The 14,827-nt window shown below is 36.4% G+C and overlaps 1 protein-coding gene across 50 annotated transcripts in view; it reads left to right on the top strand.

Annotated features, from left to right (window-relative positions):
* TRDN (triadin) overlaps window positions 1–14,827 on the top strand; it is a 393,603-nt gene that overhangs the window by 172,436 nt on the left and 206,340 nt on the right. For all 50 annotated transcript variants that reach the window (XR_011522089.1, XR_011522078.1, XR_011522083.1 and 47 more), the window contains exons 11-12: window positions 3,060–3,119; window positions 3,933–3,992. Coding sequence is in view for 31 of the 50 variants with exons in the window: in XM_070556944.1 (XP_070413045.1) it covers window positions 3,060–3,119; window positions 3,933–3,992 (120 nt within the window). In the remaining 19 variants the exon portion in view is untranslated. The remainder of the gene's footprint in view (window positions 1–3,059; window positions 3,120–3,932; window positions 3,993–14,827) is intronic.

Here is a 14,827-nt window from a genome sequence, read left to right as displayed (position 1 = left end):
ATGTGAAATTTTCCATGATCGTGGGTAGGGAGTGGGGTTCCAAGCCAACTTCTGTCACTCTAGAGAAACAAGGTGACAGTGATGAGGTATGTCGAATGCATTGTTATAAAAGAAACACATCACACATCCTTATTTACTTCCCTGGGACCGAGAATGCATCAATCCTGACCATAGAAGGTAGAAGAAAAGCATCCATTGGACATGTAAAATCTGGATAATCTCTGCACTAGGAGGGCAAAGAGGGAAGGAAGAAAACATAAGATAAAAATGAAACATTTGCATTTGTTTTGCTAGGAACAGACGTCTTAGAAAGCTTTTACCATTATAACTAACTATTGTGCATTCTCTGGCTTTGAGATGACATAAGAACGTTTAAAAGCAAGAGAAAAGCCCATTGTAAGGGCTTAGAAAGTAGAAAGTAAGTCATTTAATTTTTCTTTCATCTGATGTTAATTTATGCAGAAGCTAATAACATATTTGTGGCTCAGAGCTGCTCATTGTGGAGAGGATTTCTCTCTCAACCAGCCTTTCCTGTGATCCAGATAAAGACATCATTTCAGGGCTTGTGATACTTTCCTGAGAAAGGCAATATGCTGATAAATTCACGTTCCATAGACGCACTTAATTGTGAACCCCTGAAAGCTAGTGGTACTAAATCTTCTATCTCTTCTTTAGCTGTTACAAACAAAATAGCAAACAAATCAGAAGAGAGGAAAGCGGATATGTGGGTGCAGAGTGGGGTGGAAAGGGAGGTGTATTATAGACTGTTGAGAGACAAAAGTCAGGGGGAGGAGAGTTTTTGTAGAAGAAACATGGGTTACTTTTACATCCAAGTAGGATATCATTAAATTGTTGTGTCTTTTATAAATGAAAACCCTCATTCCACTGCTGCCATATCACCTATAGAATTGAGACAATGGTGCTTGAAGAAATGCAGACTCTTCAAAAGTTGATGTTTTAAATGATTTCACCATGAATAAAGTCAGTCCCATAATGACAGCTTAAAGGTCTAATTCATAAAAATGCTATTAAAGTACATTATTTATACCTGCTTTTTGTGGACTTCTGCTCTTATTCATGACTCTCTCAGCGTATGGCCATAATCACAGGCAGAGTGTGTAATGGAAGCATTAATTCAATCTGAACTCAGGCAAGAATACTGTATCACCACAATAAAATCCTAGCTATATTAATTTAAAGGGTAGAATTTATCACACAAGAGCATTCTCTTTAAAAAAAAATGAAAAGAATGTCTTCTATTCTATGGTGTCAAATATCTTTCTTTCTGAAGTTCAGTATAAGGTTGACTAATTGGCATGAACTTTTAAGTGAAATATTTATTCACCTACATTATAAGACTCAGAGACTTAGATAGAGTTGTGATCTTATCATGACTATGGCACTGATTTTTGATATGGGCTAAGAAATCTTTACAAGTAATCTGTATTTTAATTAAGTCCTTTTCTGGTGCATGACATCAGAAGGCGATGTTTAGCAAATGCCATTCAATTGTCTGACATATGCCTTTATTTAGATAGGATGGAAAATGTTCTGCTACATAAAATTTCTCCCAGAGAAGCTGAAATTAATGGTACTTAAATCAAAAGTATCTCTATTCAGAATTTTAAATACGATTTGCATATTTAATATGTATAAACCTGTAGGAAAAGGCAAAGTGAAATTCAGTTGGCTTATTTCTAACTCTGAAACTATCAAAATTTGACTTCTTGACTTTCTACTTCTGATTGGATGTGCTGTAATGGTACACTGTAGACACATTTAGACAGAGTGTGAATGTATTTCTCCCTAAGACACTAACTCTTCTCTAGGACTCATGAAAAGGGGTTCTTTAGAAATCATACTTCTAACACTGAAAGAAAGTGTTGTCTTTGATCTTGTAGGTAAAAAATTCCTATACCTAAGGGGATGAATTAATTCCTATATTTAATAAGATGCAGTTATTAGTAGCCAACGTAAGCATTCTTACTAGAACTACACGTTGAATTTCTTCAGCAAAGTAACAATCTCATAATAGTTCTGGCCAATGAAAATCTTTGTGTGCTTGGCATCCATACATGAGACCAGAGACAAATGACAAAGAGAAAGGTATTTCAAATATAAGATAATAGCACTACTAACTGAAGATAAAACTCAGTCAATTTCTAACGTTAACCGTACTTTTAACTGCCTCAAACTAAAAGCACTGAAAATTCCATTTCAACAACTCTGGACTGTTACATGACTTTGCTATTTGAAATGAATACACTTACCAGAAAAACATCCCGGAATGTCCAAGTGTTTCGTGGCTATGGCTGGACAGTACTTGGGGTTCCCTCTGCCCCTTAGACCACAGCTTTCTCAGATCTCTGAAACAGAAATCTTCCATGAAGAAGATTTCTACAGGCACCACAAAGTCTTCTATGTGGCATCCAGACTTACTGCAACCTCTGGGTGCAAAGATAGTCTGAGCACCCTAAATGATACAACCACTCAGAAAGGGCAGTGGCAGTTATGTCCCCAGTACACTGCCAGACAAATGTCACCAGGCTCCAATTGCCTGTTGACAAGAGGCAGATTTGAAAAACAGTCAAGTCAAAATAGATGTCGTTAATGACCTACTGCATTATTTGTGATGAAACTGAACATATAAAAAGAAAATAAAAAATAATTCTTTTAGCTTACCTGTAGTATCTTTCCTCAGAAATTATATTTTAATTTCACATATTAACATCTTACTCTAGGCACTGGGCAAACAATTGTTTGGTTCAGAAAGCTCAAACTTGTTCGTTATTAGTAAACAATGTTAGCAATCTACAATTTTATGCGTTTACTGTGAGCCAGGCACTGTGTACAGTGCTTTGTAAACATTATCTAACTTTGAGAGAAGTACTATTATTTTACAAATGAGGAAAATAAGGCTTAGTGAGATTAAATCACTTGCTCAAGGTCACAAAACTATCTGGAGGCAGAATCGACTCAACGATAATCCCTCATTTTAATCTTGGCTTTCCTTTTGTACTAACTTTTCCTAAAGAAAGAGTTTTAAATTTCTTCTTTAGAAAAAGAAGAGGAAAAGAAGAAAGATGAGAAGAATGTGACCTCTGAAACCAAAAAGAAAGGTAAGGAATTTAAAAACATAGATCAGTTGTTACCCATTTATAACGTTACTGGTAAAGCTATTGTTTTCTAGAAAAGAAATTCCCTTAATAATTTTATTGTTATTCTTATTATCACTCTTGGGATTTATAAATATTCCAAATAAAGTGGATATTTATAAATTTCTAAAAAGAAAATTCAAGGCTGAAAAATTTTAAAAAATTGTTACTGATTATTTTTTCCTTTCTTAAGACTGGTGCTTAATTCTCTCTAAGGCAGTCCTTTACTGACTCTGTATGTGAATATGATGATTGCTGTTCAATTCATTCAGTTTAATAAAAAACGTCTATCAAAAGAGCAAATTATTTAATGTATACAAAAAAACCCCTAGTTGATTGGTTGCTATTTTTTGTTCTTTATGGTGGGTTGGTTCCAAACAGTGCATCTGAAGTTCCAAGTGAGCCTCAGAAATTTCTAGCTTCTGACATGATTGCAGAGGCCTGATAGCCTAGGAAACATTCAATATATTCCTTTTAAGATACCTTAGAAAAACTATGGAATTCTACCATAATTAATAAAGCCATTCAATGTTTTCACTGTCATGAAAGATTTTTTTGGACCTTAGCAAAAATTTGCTCCCATCCTGAAGAGAAAGCACACCAAAGCCACTATTCTGTTACAAAGGTGCTGGTACACTCATATTTGACATGGCTTATGGCTCTGATTCATGATTATTCTATACAAGGTGAACGGCATGTCTTAACGGCAGTTATGTGTGCCCTGAAATATATAAGAATTAAACAGAGAGGCTTCTAATTCTCTCATTTTACTACCAGAAAAAGAAGATGTCAAAAAGCAAACTGAGAAGGAAACTGCCATTGACGTGAAAAAAAAAGGTATTATACTTACTTTCTTTCCTTAGATTATGTTCAGAATGTTTCTTTCATGAACGAATCTTGGGGCAATGTACACAAATTAGATATAGGTACTTAAATCTGTCCATGTACAGACTGCCAAAGCAAAAATTGTGTTGGACAAAGTTAAATAGGCAAGAAAGACTTTATTCAAGGTTACTGCCAATAGGAGAGAGAGATTTGAACTCATTCTGAATTCAATTCCACTGACACAAAAAGCAGGAGGGTTTTTAAGAGCTGGAATGGGGTGGAGGGATTGTAAGCCATCTGTGTTTGCTAGTTGGCCTTACTCAAAAGAAAAGTACACTTTCTCCTATCTTCGTGATAAGAGGGTAGTTTTATAATTTGGAGCAAGGTAGCCAAGGGAGTTAGGCTCCCACTCTCCCATAGAGACTGGGAGATAAAAGTACTATATTTCTTGATGATTGCATTTCGAAGGATGGCTCCTAGATAGATCCTTGAGAAAGACTTTCCTGGATTGTAAAACTGGAAAGAGGTTTTTAAAAAGATTTATATCTCAGGGCCTGCCTGGCGGTTTAGCGGTTAAGTTCACGTGCTCTCCTTGGGCTCAGAGTTTGCTGGTGCAGATCCTGGGTGTGGATCTACACACATCTCATCAAGCCATGCTCTGGTGGCATCCCACATACGAAGAGGAAGATTGGCACAGATGTTAGGTCAGCAGCAATCCTCCTCACCAAAAAAAAAGACTTATATCTCAAAGGAGCAGAGAAAGAATTTACAATTCAATTTATAAGACTTGTAAACTTAGAATTTCTGTAAATTGTAGAATTTACAAGTTTTCTAAAGTGAGTGCCCTAAGAAAAAGGAGACCAGGAGTCTAAAGCCAGGAAGAAGTCTACCTAAAGTTTCACAAAGTTGAGGGGAGCCTTAACGCAGTCTTGGTGAAGACATAATGAACTTGAGAGGAGCCACATATTGTAAGAACACCACCCTGCAAAGGGAAGACGCTGAGAGCAAATAATGCAGCCCATTAAGAAATGGCATTGTTCAACAGCTTAGAGTTTTGCTTTAAATTTAGTTCTGCTTTTAATCTTGCTCAAACCTGAATGTTGGCTTCTATTCAGATTAAGCTTAACTCTAGGTGACAAAGGTGGTCATCTCAAGTGTTATGGTTTGATGATAAGTGTTTTCACCCTATGTGTCTCCTCCACTGGTATCAGTGACGCTTGAAATTCCACCACTAAAGATATTTCATTTCTTTGAGGTATGATGGAATTGTCCTCTATTAAAATGCAAATCTCCTAGGGCCTGTGTGTTTGGGGTAACGAACGTATTCTTCTCAGCTATTAACACTTAAAATGAATGAGATTTGCAGGTCTTCCCTGTGTAATATTAAGCTGGAAATAATGCCCTAGAAAATGAGTCAGTCAGTGAGCTTACACGAAGCAGAGGTTCAAGAGAAAGCTTCAAGGTAGGCCATTGCCTGGCAAGAGCAGGCTAGCTGGACAGCATTGCTGAAAACCCTTCTCTTCCTAGGAAGTAATAGCATATGTGGGGAAAAAAGGTGGTGGAGAAGGACCCTGAAAAAGGAGACCAGAGGATACCAAACTAGATATTGGATAGATATTAGGAAGTAGCAGATAGGAATTACAGGAAGTCCCTGACATCTGGGGCAAAAAAAAAAAAACAAGTAAAATATTCAGAGTTGCATGATTGTATGGCTCATGAAATGTCCAGGAAGAGAGATCTAGATATTCCGTGGATCTGGGTGTTGATGCCAATTACTTTGCATTTGAATTTTTATTACTAAGGGTGTACTGTTATAGTTTTTTGTATTATTGAAACTACTTTCATTTTTCTATATTTAAAACTTTCTGTATTTCTCTGGTGAAATATCTATCTTATCATAAGAAAGGGAAAACTCAATTCTGACCATAGAATGATACTGGGAAACTGGTTGCTTGGGTCACTGTATCTGACCATTACGTGATCGGGCGCTAAAGAGTAACAAGGTTCTCCTTCCTGGGCCATCAGTTTTACCAAAGTATTTGCAGAATAAAATTTTGAATTGTAACCTTCAAAGTATTTGTCATAAGTGTGCAAATGCGAAATCAGAAAAAAATACTTTTGGCGAAACTCAGTGGTGCATGCACAGTTGTTGTTTTGTTTCAATTTTAGTTTTTGAGGGGAAAAGCAAAAATGTGTTTACGTGCAGTGAGTGATGGGAAAATCTGATATTTCTCTGCTACTGGGAGACCTGTGTTATTAGCCCAGCAGTCATGTCAAAGTGAGGTTGTGCAGCACTGGCGAGAAAACTGATTATGCCCATATCTCTTCCTGCGAGGTCAGCGCTTGTCCATTGAAGCAGAGACCAAAAACCTGGCTGATTGCTGGGCACACCCAGGAAGGGATGCTCACCCACGGTTGACAGCCAGTTTGTCCTTCTTGGAACCAATTTTCTGTTTGTTTGTCTGTCATTTTTACTTTTGATTACACAAAACCATTGGTTCTTACAAATCAGTTCAACTTCCTGATGGAAATATGCACAAATTATTTGTTTACAAGCATTTACCCCCCAAACTGTGTGTATGTGTATATGAGACAGACAGACAGACAGAAATCTAATTAGTGCTGGTTTTTAACTCATGTCTCTTTGTAGAGTTTAATAATTCCCCAAATATATTTTCATGTGAGAGCAATATAGTTTAAAAACAGCCAGTTTGAAGCATTATAAAGTAGTAAAAATTTCTAGAGATCATGAAAGAAATTGAGAATAACCTGAAAACTTGAGGTGCCTACAACAAAGATACTTTCAGAAATGTTTTAAAAGATAAAATTCATATAATAAGAGCTGGTTTTTGAAGGCCTGAATTTTACAGTGACAAAACCTATATTTGAATCCCCCCAAAAGGTGAAAAAGATGACTCAATCAAGCAACATGATAAAATTTGGCAATTTAAAGGGGCATACAGTGTAATTTACATTGTTCTTTACTAAACTGTAGCAACATGATTTTTTTCAAGAATTATCTGAATAGAAGTATAAACTATAAGAAGGATCCTGAAAAAACTAGACTATCTTTTCTGAAATAAGCTGCCAAAACGGGACAAATTCATTCTTTCATTCTTGCAGGAAATATTCACGAAATGTCTACTGTGTACCAAGCATTGTATAGGTACTGAGGACACAGAGGTGGATAGACAGACATAAGCCCTGCCCTAATGGAGCTGACAATTTGATAAGGGAGGCACACAGTGAATAAGGGGATGTAACGTCCATAAGTACAACTTGAGTAAGAGACATGGAGGAATTCGGGGCAATGGCAGAAAACAACGGGTGGGGATCAGGATCTATTTAGATAAGCTTATTAGAGCAGGAGTGTCTCAGAGACAATATTTAAATTGGAATCTGAGGTATTGGAAGGATCCAGCCATTGATGGGTGCATCTTTGTTATCTTTGTGTGATGTGTGAATGTGGGGGGGGGGGGGTGTGTGTGTGTGTATGTGTGTGTGTGTGATTTTGTATGATAGGAAATACAAGTGGTCAGAATATGTGGGGACATGTGTAGGTGTTTGGATTTATTAAAAGCGTAGTGGGAAACTCTTGAAGGGTGTTAGCAGTGGAGAAAATATTCTGATTGATGTTTAATACAAGTATAATCTCATTTGGATAATGGCTTGGAGGACGGAGAAGAGGTAAGCCAATCAAAAATGGTCTCATTTATTGGGAAGAGGAAGCCTGTACGGGGAACAGCTGTGATGAAAACAATCTGGAGTTTACTTTTTTTTTTTTTTTTTGATTTTATTTTTTCCTTTTTCTCCCCAAAGCCCCCCGGTACATAGTTGTGTATTCTTCGTTGTGGGTTCCTCTAGTTGTGGCATGTGGGACGCTGCCTCAGCGTGGTCTGACGAGCAGTGCCATGTCCGCGCCCAGGATTCGAACCGACGAAACACTGGGCCGCCTGCAGCGGAGCGCGCGAACTTAACCACTCGGCCACGGGGCCAGCCCCTGGAGTTTACTTTTGAGTTTACTTTTCCAGGTGTTTGTGACTCACATTTAAATTTGTATCAGAAACTATTTTAAGCCCTTTACAAATACTAACTCACTCAATCTTTATAATAAATCAAGAAATAAAATATTATAATCCTCATGATAAAATTGAGGAACCTAAAACACAGAGAGGTTAAATGACTTGCCCAAGGTCACACAGATAATAAATGACAGGGCCAGGATTTTAACCCAGGAGTGTGGCTCCACAGCCCATATACTCTGTACAGTCAATTAGACATGTGGATCTGGAACTCAGAGGAGATTCTGAAATGAAGCTATAAGTACAGTAATCCATACAGATCATAGTTATTGCCCTGGGAACAGATGAGATTACGCAGAGAGATTGTGTCAAAAGAAAAAGAATAGAATACAGAATCAAGACCTGGGGAATTCCAGTATCTAGAGATTAGATAATGGAAAATAAAGCAATAGAGGCTGAAAGAAATTGCCAGAGAGGTTAAAGGAAAAGCAAAAGACGTTGGTATTAGAGACATTTCAGAAATGGATGTTTCAAGACGCAAGAAGTTAACAACTTTGTGAATGTTACTTAGAAGTTGCAACATGGTGGAAGAAAAAGCAACAGTTTCTGGAGTGAAGGGATAAAATCAGCCTGGAATGGAGGTCCAAAAATGGAGAAGAAAGTAGTGATTTTTTTTTTTTTGAATGGTGGCTGCATGAGGAGTAAAGAGTCTTTTTCGCTTTGTTTAGTTTTTCTTTGGAAGGTGAATTTAGAGCTGGTTGGATGTAAAGAGAATGTGAGAGATTGATGCTCAAAGGGATGAGGTATAAATGGAAATCTAAGAGATAATTTAGAATTCATTGTTTGATGAGCACACAGGTGAAAAAATTATCTGCTCTTTTTGGCGCTAACACCACAGACACTCCAATACCAAAACACTGGTGTTTTCAAGTTAAAAGAGGAATTCATCTAGATTGACTTACAAAGAGAGGTATACATTTGCAAGGTATACAGTATAAAATTAGGCAGCTGTTGTGATAAAGCTAAAACTCCAATAGTAAATACATTCTGAGTTGAAAGGCTCAGTTTTAGAAAAAGATATTTCCAAACCATCCTTGATGCTCACTGAGTGACAAAAGGTGAGTCTATGAAATGTAATTATCAATATTTTTAAAGAATCATTTATTCTGTTAAAATATCCTACTAGAACTTTGCATTAAAATATCTTTGTGGGGATAAATTAACCAGAAAAGATTAATCCAGTATAAAGCTCTTAAGGCTTGTGCTGTTTTGAAGGACACAATTATATTTATTTCCATAGAATACTTTCAATTACTGAATGGGGAAATGGTATTAAATTCTGTGGAAACTAAAACCTTTAGCTGTTTGATTATTATATAAGAACTGCTTTTGTCATTGAGAAATTGCGAAGAATTCTTCACAGAGGCTTATAGCTTTTGATGTATCATTAAGTTTTAAGCCTACCAGACATAGAATATCATCTGTTTTACTTTATGAATATTTTGTAACAGGTTGTTCTAGCTATGAGAGCTCAAAATAATTTACATGGAAGATTACAGACCACAAAATTATTTGTGGTAATTAAAATAATTATTTTATATGTAATGCATATAAATTACATATTTTATATGTAACAATTATATGTAATTTTTTTGTAATTGAAAGTAACTTCTTTGAAGTATTTCTTTACACAGATATAATTGCCGAGATAATATATAATGGCTTTACATGTGTTCACAATTGAGTTTCGGTCTAAAAGAGCAAACTTCTAGGGCCAGTCTCAGTGGCCTAGTGGTTAAGTTTGGCATGCTCTGCTTCAGCTGCCCGGGTTTGGTTTCCAGGGGCGGACCTACACCACTTGTCTGTCAGGTGCCATACTGTGGTGGCAACCCACATACATGAAAAGGAAGATTAGTACTGGATGTTAGCTCAGGGCTAATCTTCCTCAGCAAAATAAAGAGAGCAATCTTCTCTTTTCCAGACTTGTATTTTGAGAAGATTAAAGCTTTTTATGCTCATCCCATCTCTTTCTCTGTTTGAAAAGCACTTGATTATAGAAAGTTATCTTATATACAAATTTTGTATTTTGCACATACATATTTTGGCAATATTTAACAAATGGCTCAGCTTAATATTATTTGTTAGACACTTCAAAATCTAGATTAATTTTTTCAAGATTCTACATATTTTGTAGTCATATACCAGTTAATATCATTAGAAAATACAGATACTTCACACATTTTTGGGTGATACTGAGGCAATTATATTAATGTACATTTTAGATGAAATTATTAAAAAATTTGTTCAGACAGGTAAATAATTAGAAATCTAGCACAAGTAAGGGTTGATCTAATCCCCAGCCTTGACTTAAGGGTGCTCTGTAATTACAGGGCCACAGTAGATTGCTTTCAAGTCAGATTTTCGTTTCCAGATAGGTCAGGTTGCAAGTCTGGGATCAGCTGATGACAGCTTGACTGTATTAAAAACATTTACAATGCTTGACGTGCTTTGAAGGCAAGAGAATATATTTTCAAGAGTTTTTAATCATAGAAATCATGTAAGATAATAGTTGCTTCTTCTCTTGAGGGTGGGGATTCGGTAATGGAATGATTCGGGAAAGTCAGCTGACTTGTTGCTTAATATGAGGTCTTCGATGACCTCATATATCACATGTGGGTTAGCCAGATAGAAGCCAGACTGCTTCAGAGGAGGTGAGAGGGAATTAACGTCACGACATGCAGTGGCATCTTGGAGATGTAGGGGAGGAAGACATTTCCTCTACCCTTTCTGCGTTCTTTTGGCCAGAGAATGAATTAAATTCACATGACACAGAATAGCAGGAGAAAATTAAACAAAGCTTTATAACATGTATACATGGGAGAGGGTCAGGCAAGCTGAGCAACTCGCCAAAATGGCTGAAGCCCCCACCTTAAATATCATCTTCAGTTGAAGACAAAAGAGGATGTTAGGGGTTGGGGGAGTCAGTTACAGGAGATTACCAGACAAGCACAATAAACAGGAATAAGATTATTATGAAGATTTAAGTCCTCAAATTCTGTATTGATAGGAGCTTCTAGAGATAAGGTATCCCCCTTCTTCCTGGTACAGTGAGGGAGACACCTTTACAGATGGAGATTTCCTTTACAATGTAAATGTCTCTCACAAAGGGTAAGTAAACTCTACTTTTCAGTTGCTTTCCTGTCTGCAGTTTTTTAAAAGTAATCAGCCCCAAATAATCCTCATGCCAAAGAGACATATCTTGGGGTGGCCAATTCCAGGCCCCATAGAGATAATCCTCCATATTCTAGTTTTTGGTTTGACCAATACAAAAGTGTGTTTGGGTCAATTGCAAAAATGAAATAAAGGCATTTTGGTTGAAAAAATAATTTAAAATACATTTTAAAGCTCAGAAAGGGAAAAAGTTCATATTAAAAACTATTTAGGCCTGGAAGAAAAGAATGAGTACACAAGAGACTATTTTTAATCTTTTCAATGCTTCTTATGGAGAATCAGGACTACCCTCCCACTGAACACAGAAACAAAATCAGCCCTAAACTTGAGTATGAGAGAGTTGTGTTATAATTTGTGAAGGACTTACAACAGAGAGGATTGAAATACACATGAAGAAGGATCAGTAAATAGACTGTAAACACTTCTCCTCAGTATGCACTGACATATCCAAATTTTAAGTATTTCCTGCACTCATACTACAGAAATTTTTTTTTTTTTTTTTTTTTTTTTTAAGATTTTACTTTTCCTTTACCCCTCCAATCCTCCCCCCGGTACATAGCTGTATACTCTTTTTCAGTTGTAGGTCCTTCTAGTTGTGTAATGTGGGATGCCACCTCAGCATGGCCTGATGGGAGGTGCCATGTTTGAGCCCAGGATCCGAACAGGGGAAACCCTGGGCCGCCAAAGCGGAGCATGCAAACTTAACCACTCCGCTCGGGACCGGTGCCCAGAAATTGTTTTTAATTGCACTTTATATTCAGAGTGAATTATTTTCTGGAAAAAACAAAACAAAACAGTTTAACTTAACCTTAAAACAAAGTAGTTTCTTGCAAGGATCATAAATTAAATTTTATGGGACGACTGTGCAGTGGTACAGGAAGTGAGCTGTCAGTAAGAAACAAGGAAATGTGGTAAGATTTTGACCAATTTATTGGGAAATAATGTACCCCGAGTTTTCCTTGTGATCGGAGATACACATTTAAGTCTATAGATGTAAAATGTCTGGTAAAATATTTTTAATTATATATCCTAAAAGTCTACAGGACTTTTCTTTCAGTGGAAGTAAAGCTTAAAAAACATAAAAATGGTATTTCTCTCAATTCCAGACTCTCTAGGGATACCAAAAGCAGATTCTCAAAATAACTTAGCAAATTGTGCCAGTGTATATTGTTTTTATCAAGAATAGTTTAAAGTAATAATAATAATAGTTAAATTGATTTCCTCTTTTCACATTCAATCCTTACAACAACTGTTGAGGTAGGTATCTTAATGCCCATCGTGTAGAAAGGGAAACCCAGGATTGAAGCAGCTAAGTCACTTGGCCGTGGTCCCCAGTTAGTAATGGAGCAAAGGCAGGAGGAAGGCCATCCGATAAAGCTTCACTGTCTTTTGCAACCTGCAAACATTTTTTTCCAACTCTAGGAAATGCCGATCGTAGATTGCTTTACCGTCTTTTTCTTTTATTTCTCTTTTTTTCCAATCCCCTTGAGATCATATTACAGAAATACTTAAAATTGGAAGAAAGAAATAAAGATATAACGAATCTCATTCTTTTTTTTTCTTGTAGAAATTATGCTTTCCTTCATTCATTCGCTTAACATATATTTAATCAGTGCATGATATCTGCAAGGAAATCTGCTAAATATTGGAGATAGGTCAATGTAAAAGACATGCTACTTGTTCTCAAAGGCCTTAGAAAACAGGCAAAGAAACAGACATTGACAATGGTCTGTGAGAAGTACCACAATAGGGTAGATAGAAGAGCCCGAGCCCAGATCAAGGTATGAGTTTAGAAATTCTTTTTCCTGATGGTGCCCATTAGAAATTTGAAACAAGAATGCCACAGACTTATGGAAGAAGGCATTTGACCTGGGTGATCTAACTTATTTTTAAGCAGGATAGAGAATGCAACACGTAAAATTTTAAGTGGTTTATCACTGAAGATACTTACTCTTACAAGTGGCAGACCATCTAAAGTAGGGAATTTATTGGTTTATCCAAATACAGTTCCAGAGTAAACTGTCTTCAAGTTCAGCTTGACCTCAGAGTCAAAGGATATCACCAGGATGAGGTTTATCTCTTGGTTTTTAGACTCTGCTCTCTTGGTACTGGCCCACCTGGTTGCAAATTGATCATATCAGGTGCTGCCTGCCGTACATCCTCTCTTAGTGTTCTATGAGAAAAAAAAATGTCGGCTTCCTGAGAGCTCAAACAGAAAACCTGAAGTGATTCATATTGGTCCTTATGGGCCCATTCCTGAAATAACCTTTGTGTAGAGAGAGAAGGAATAATCTGATTGTTTTAGCTTAGGCCATAGGTCCTGTCTCTTGAGCAGAATTAAATGTACCTTGTTCAAGGTATTTGGAATGAAATTGGAAGAGGGGGAGGTTTGATTCCCTCGAAACTAAATTAGGATAATAAAACCACAATAAAATGGAGTAGTTACTACATGGGGAAAAAACTCAAAACCTAAGAATTTTCTCCAGGAAGTTATTTCTAGGTGGCAGAAATACAAGTGATTTAAATTTTTTAAATTTATTTACAGGATACAGTAAGGGAGAAGTTTTCCAGCTGCCATCTATGAAGAGAATACTTAAATATTTTAGAAAAGCAACTTAACATAGGATAACATAGTGTGACCAACAAAAGTAAATGCACTTGCAGATTTCATTAATTAAAATATTGTGCCGAGAGTAAAGAGTGGAATCCTTCCACTGTACTTTGTAGTATTAGAATCTCTCTTGGATACGAGTCTTCCATTTTAGAAAAGATCTTTTGAAATAAACCAGATTATGTGCAGAAGAGGATACTTTGGAGATGTGCATGTTTAATACGGAAGGGAGAAACCAGGGAGAACATCAAAGCCACGTTCATGACTTTGATGTGCTCTCCTATTTAAGTGTAGATTACTCTTTATTACCTCTGAGAATTAGGACTCTGTGGTCAAAGTTAGAGGAAGACAATGTGTTCAAGATTATATAGAGAATCTTCAGTCAGTGTAGTCTACCATTCAAAGTGTTTCAACAAGAGAGTGGGTATGCCTCTGGGATTTCTGGAGATAAATCCTATAAGAAGAATGATATTAAATTTAAGGAGACTCATATGATTGCATTTTTCCAAAATTAGACATTAGGCTAAATGAAACTGATGTCTAAATTATTTAACTTTTGAAATACAGTATTTTGTTATCATGATTTTAAATTTGGCCTTTGTCAAATTCTCCTAGCTGATTAATTTAAAAAAAAAAAAAAAAAACGCCTTGTCAAAAGCTGATTCCAGGAAGTCAGGTCATAGCAAATGCTCACTGTATGTAACCTGAGTTCACAGTCTCTCGCCTGACTGTCTACCACAGCATAAAACATTATTCAGAACCTAATCAGAGCATGTTTTATTGATGTCGACATAAACCCAGGACACTATGAAAAAAGTAAATAAAATATATTACGCTCATGGAATAATAATTAATTGCCCTGAGGGTAAAGAAATATCTTGAGACATCTCAGTAAGAAAACCCCGATGACAATAAGCTTAAAGTAGGAGAGACAGTACAATAACTACTTATGATACAAAAGACAGGGAAAAAACTTTCAGACA

Source organism: Equus przewalskii, chromosome 9 (assembly GCF_037783145.1).
Source record: "Equus przewalskii isolate Varuska chromosome 9, EquPr2, whole genome shotgun sequence".
Taxonomy (NCBI): Eukaryota; Metazoa; Chordata; class Mammalia; order Perissodactyla; family Equidae; genus Equus; species Equus przewalskii.
This window is presented reverse-complemented; position numbering and strand designations above follow the sequence as displayed.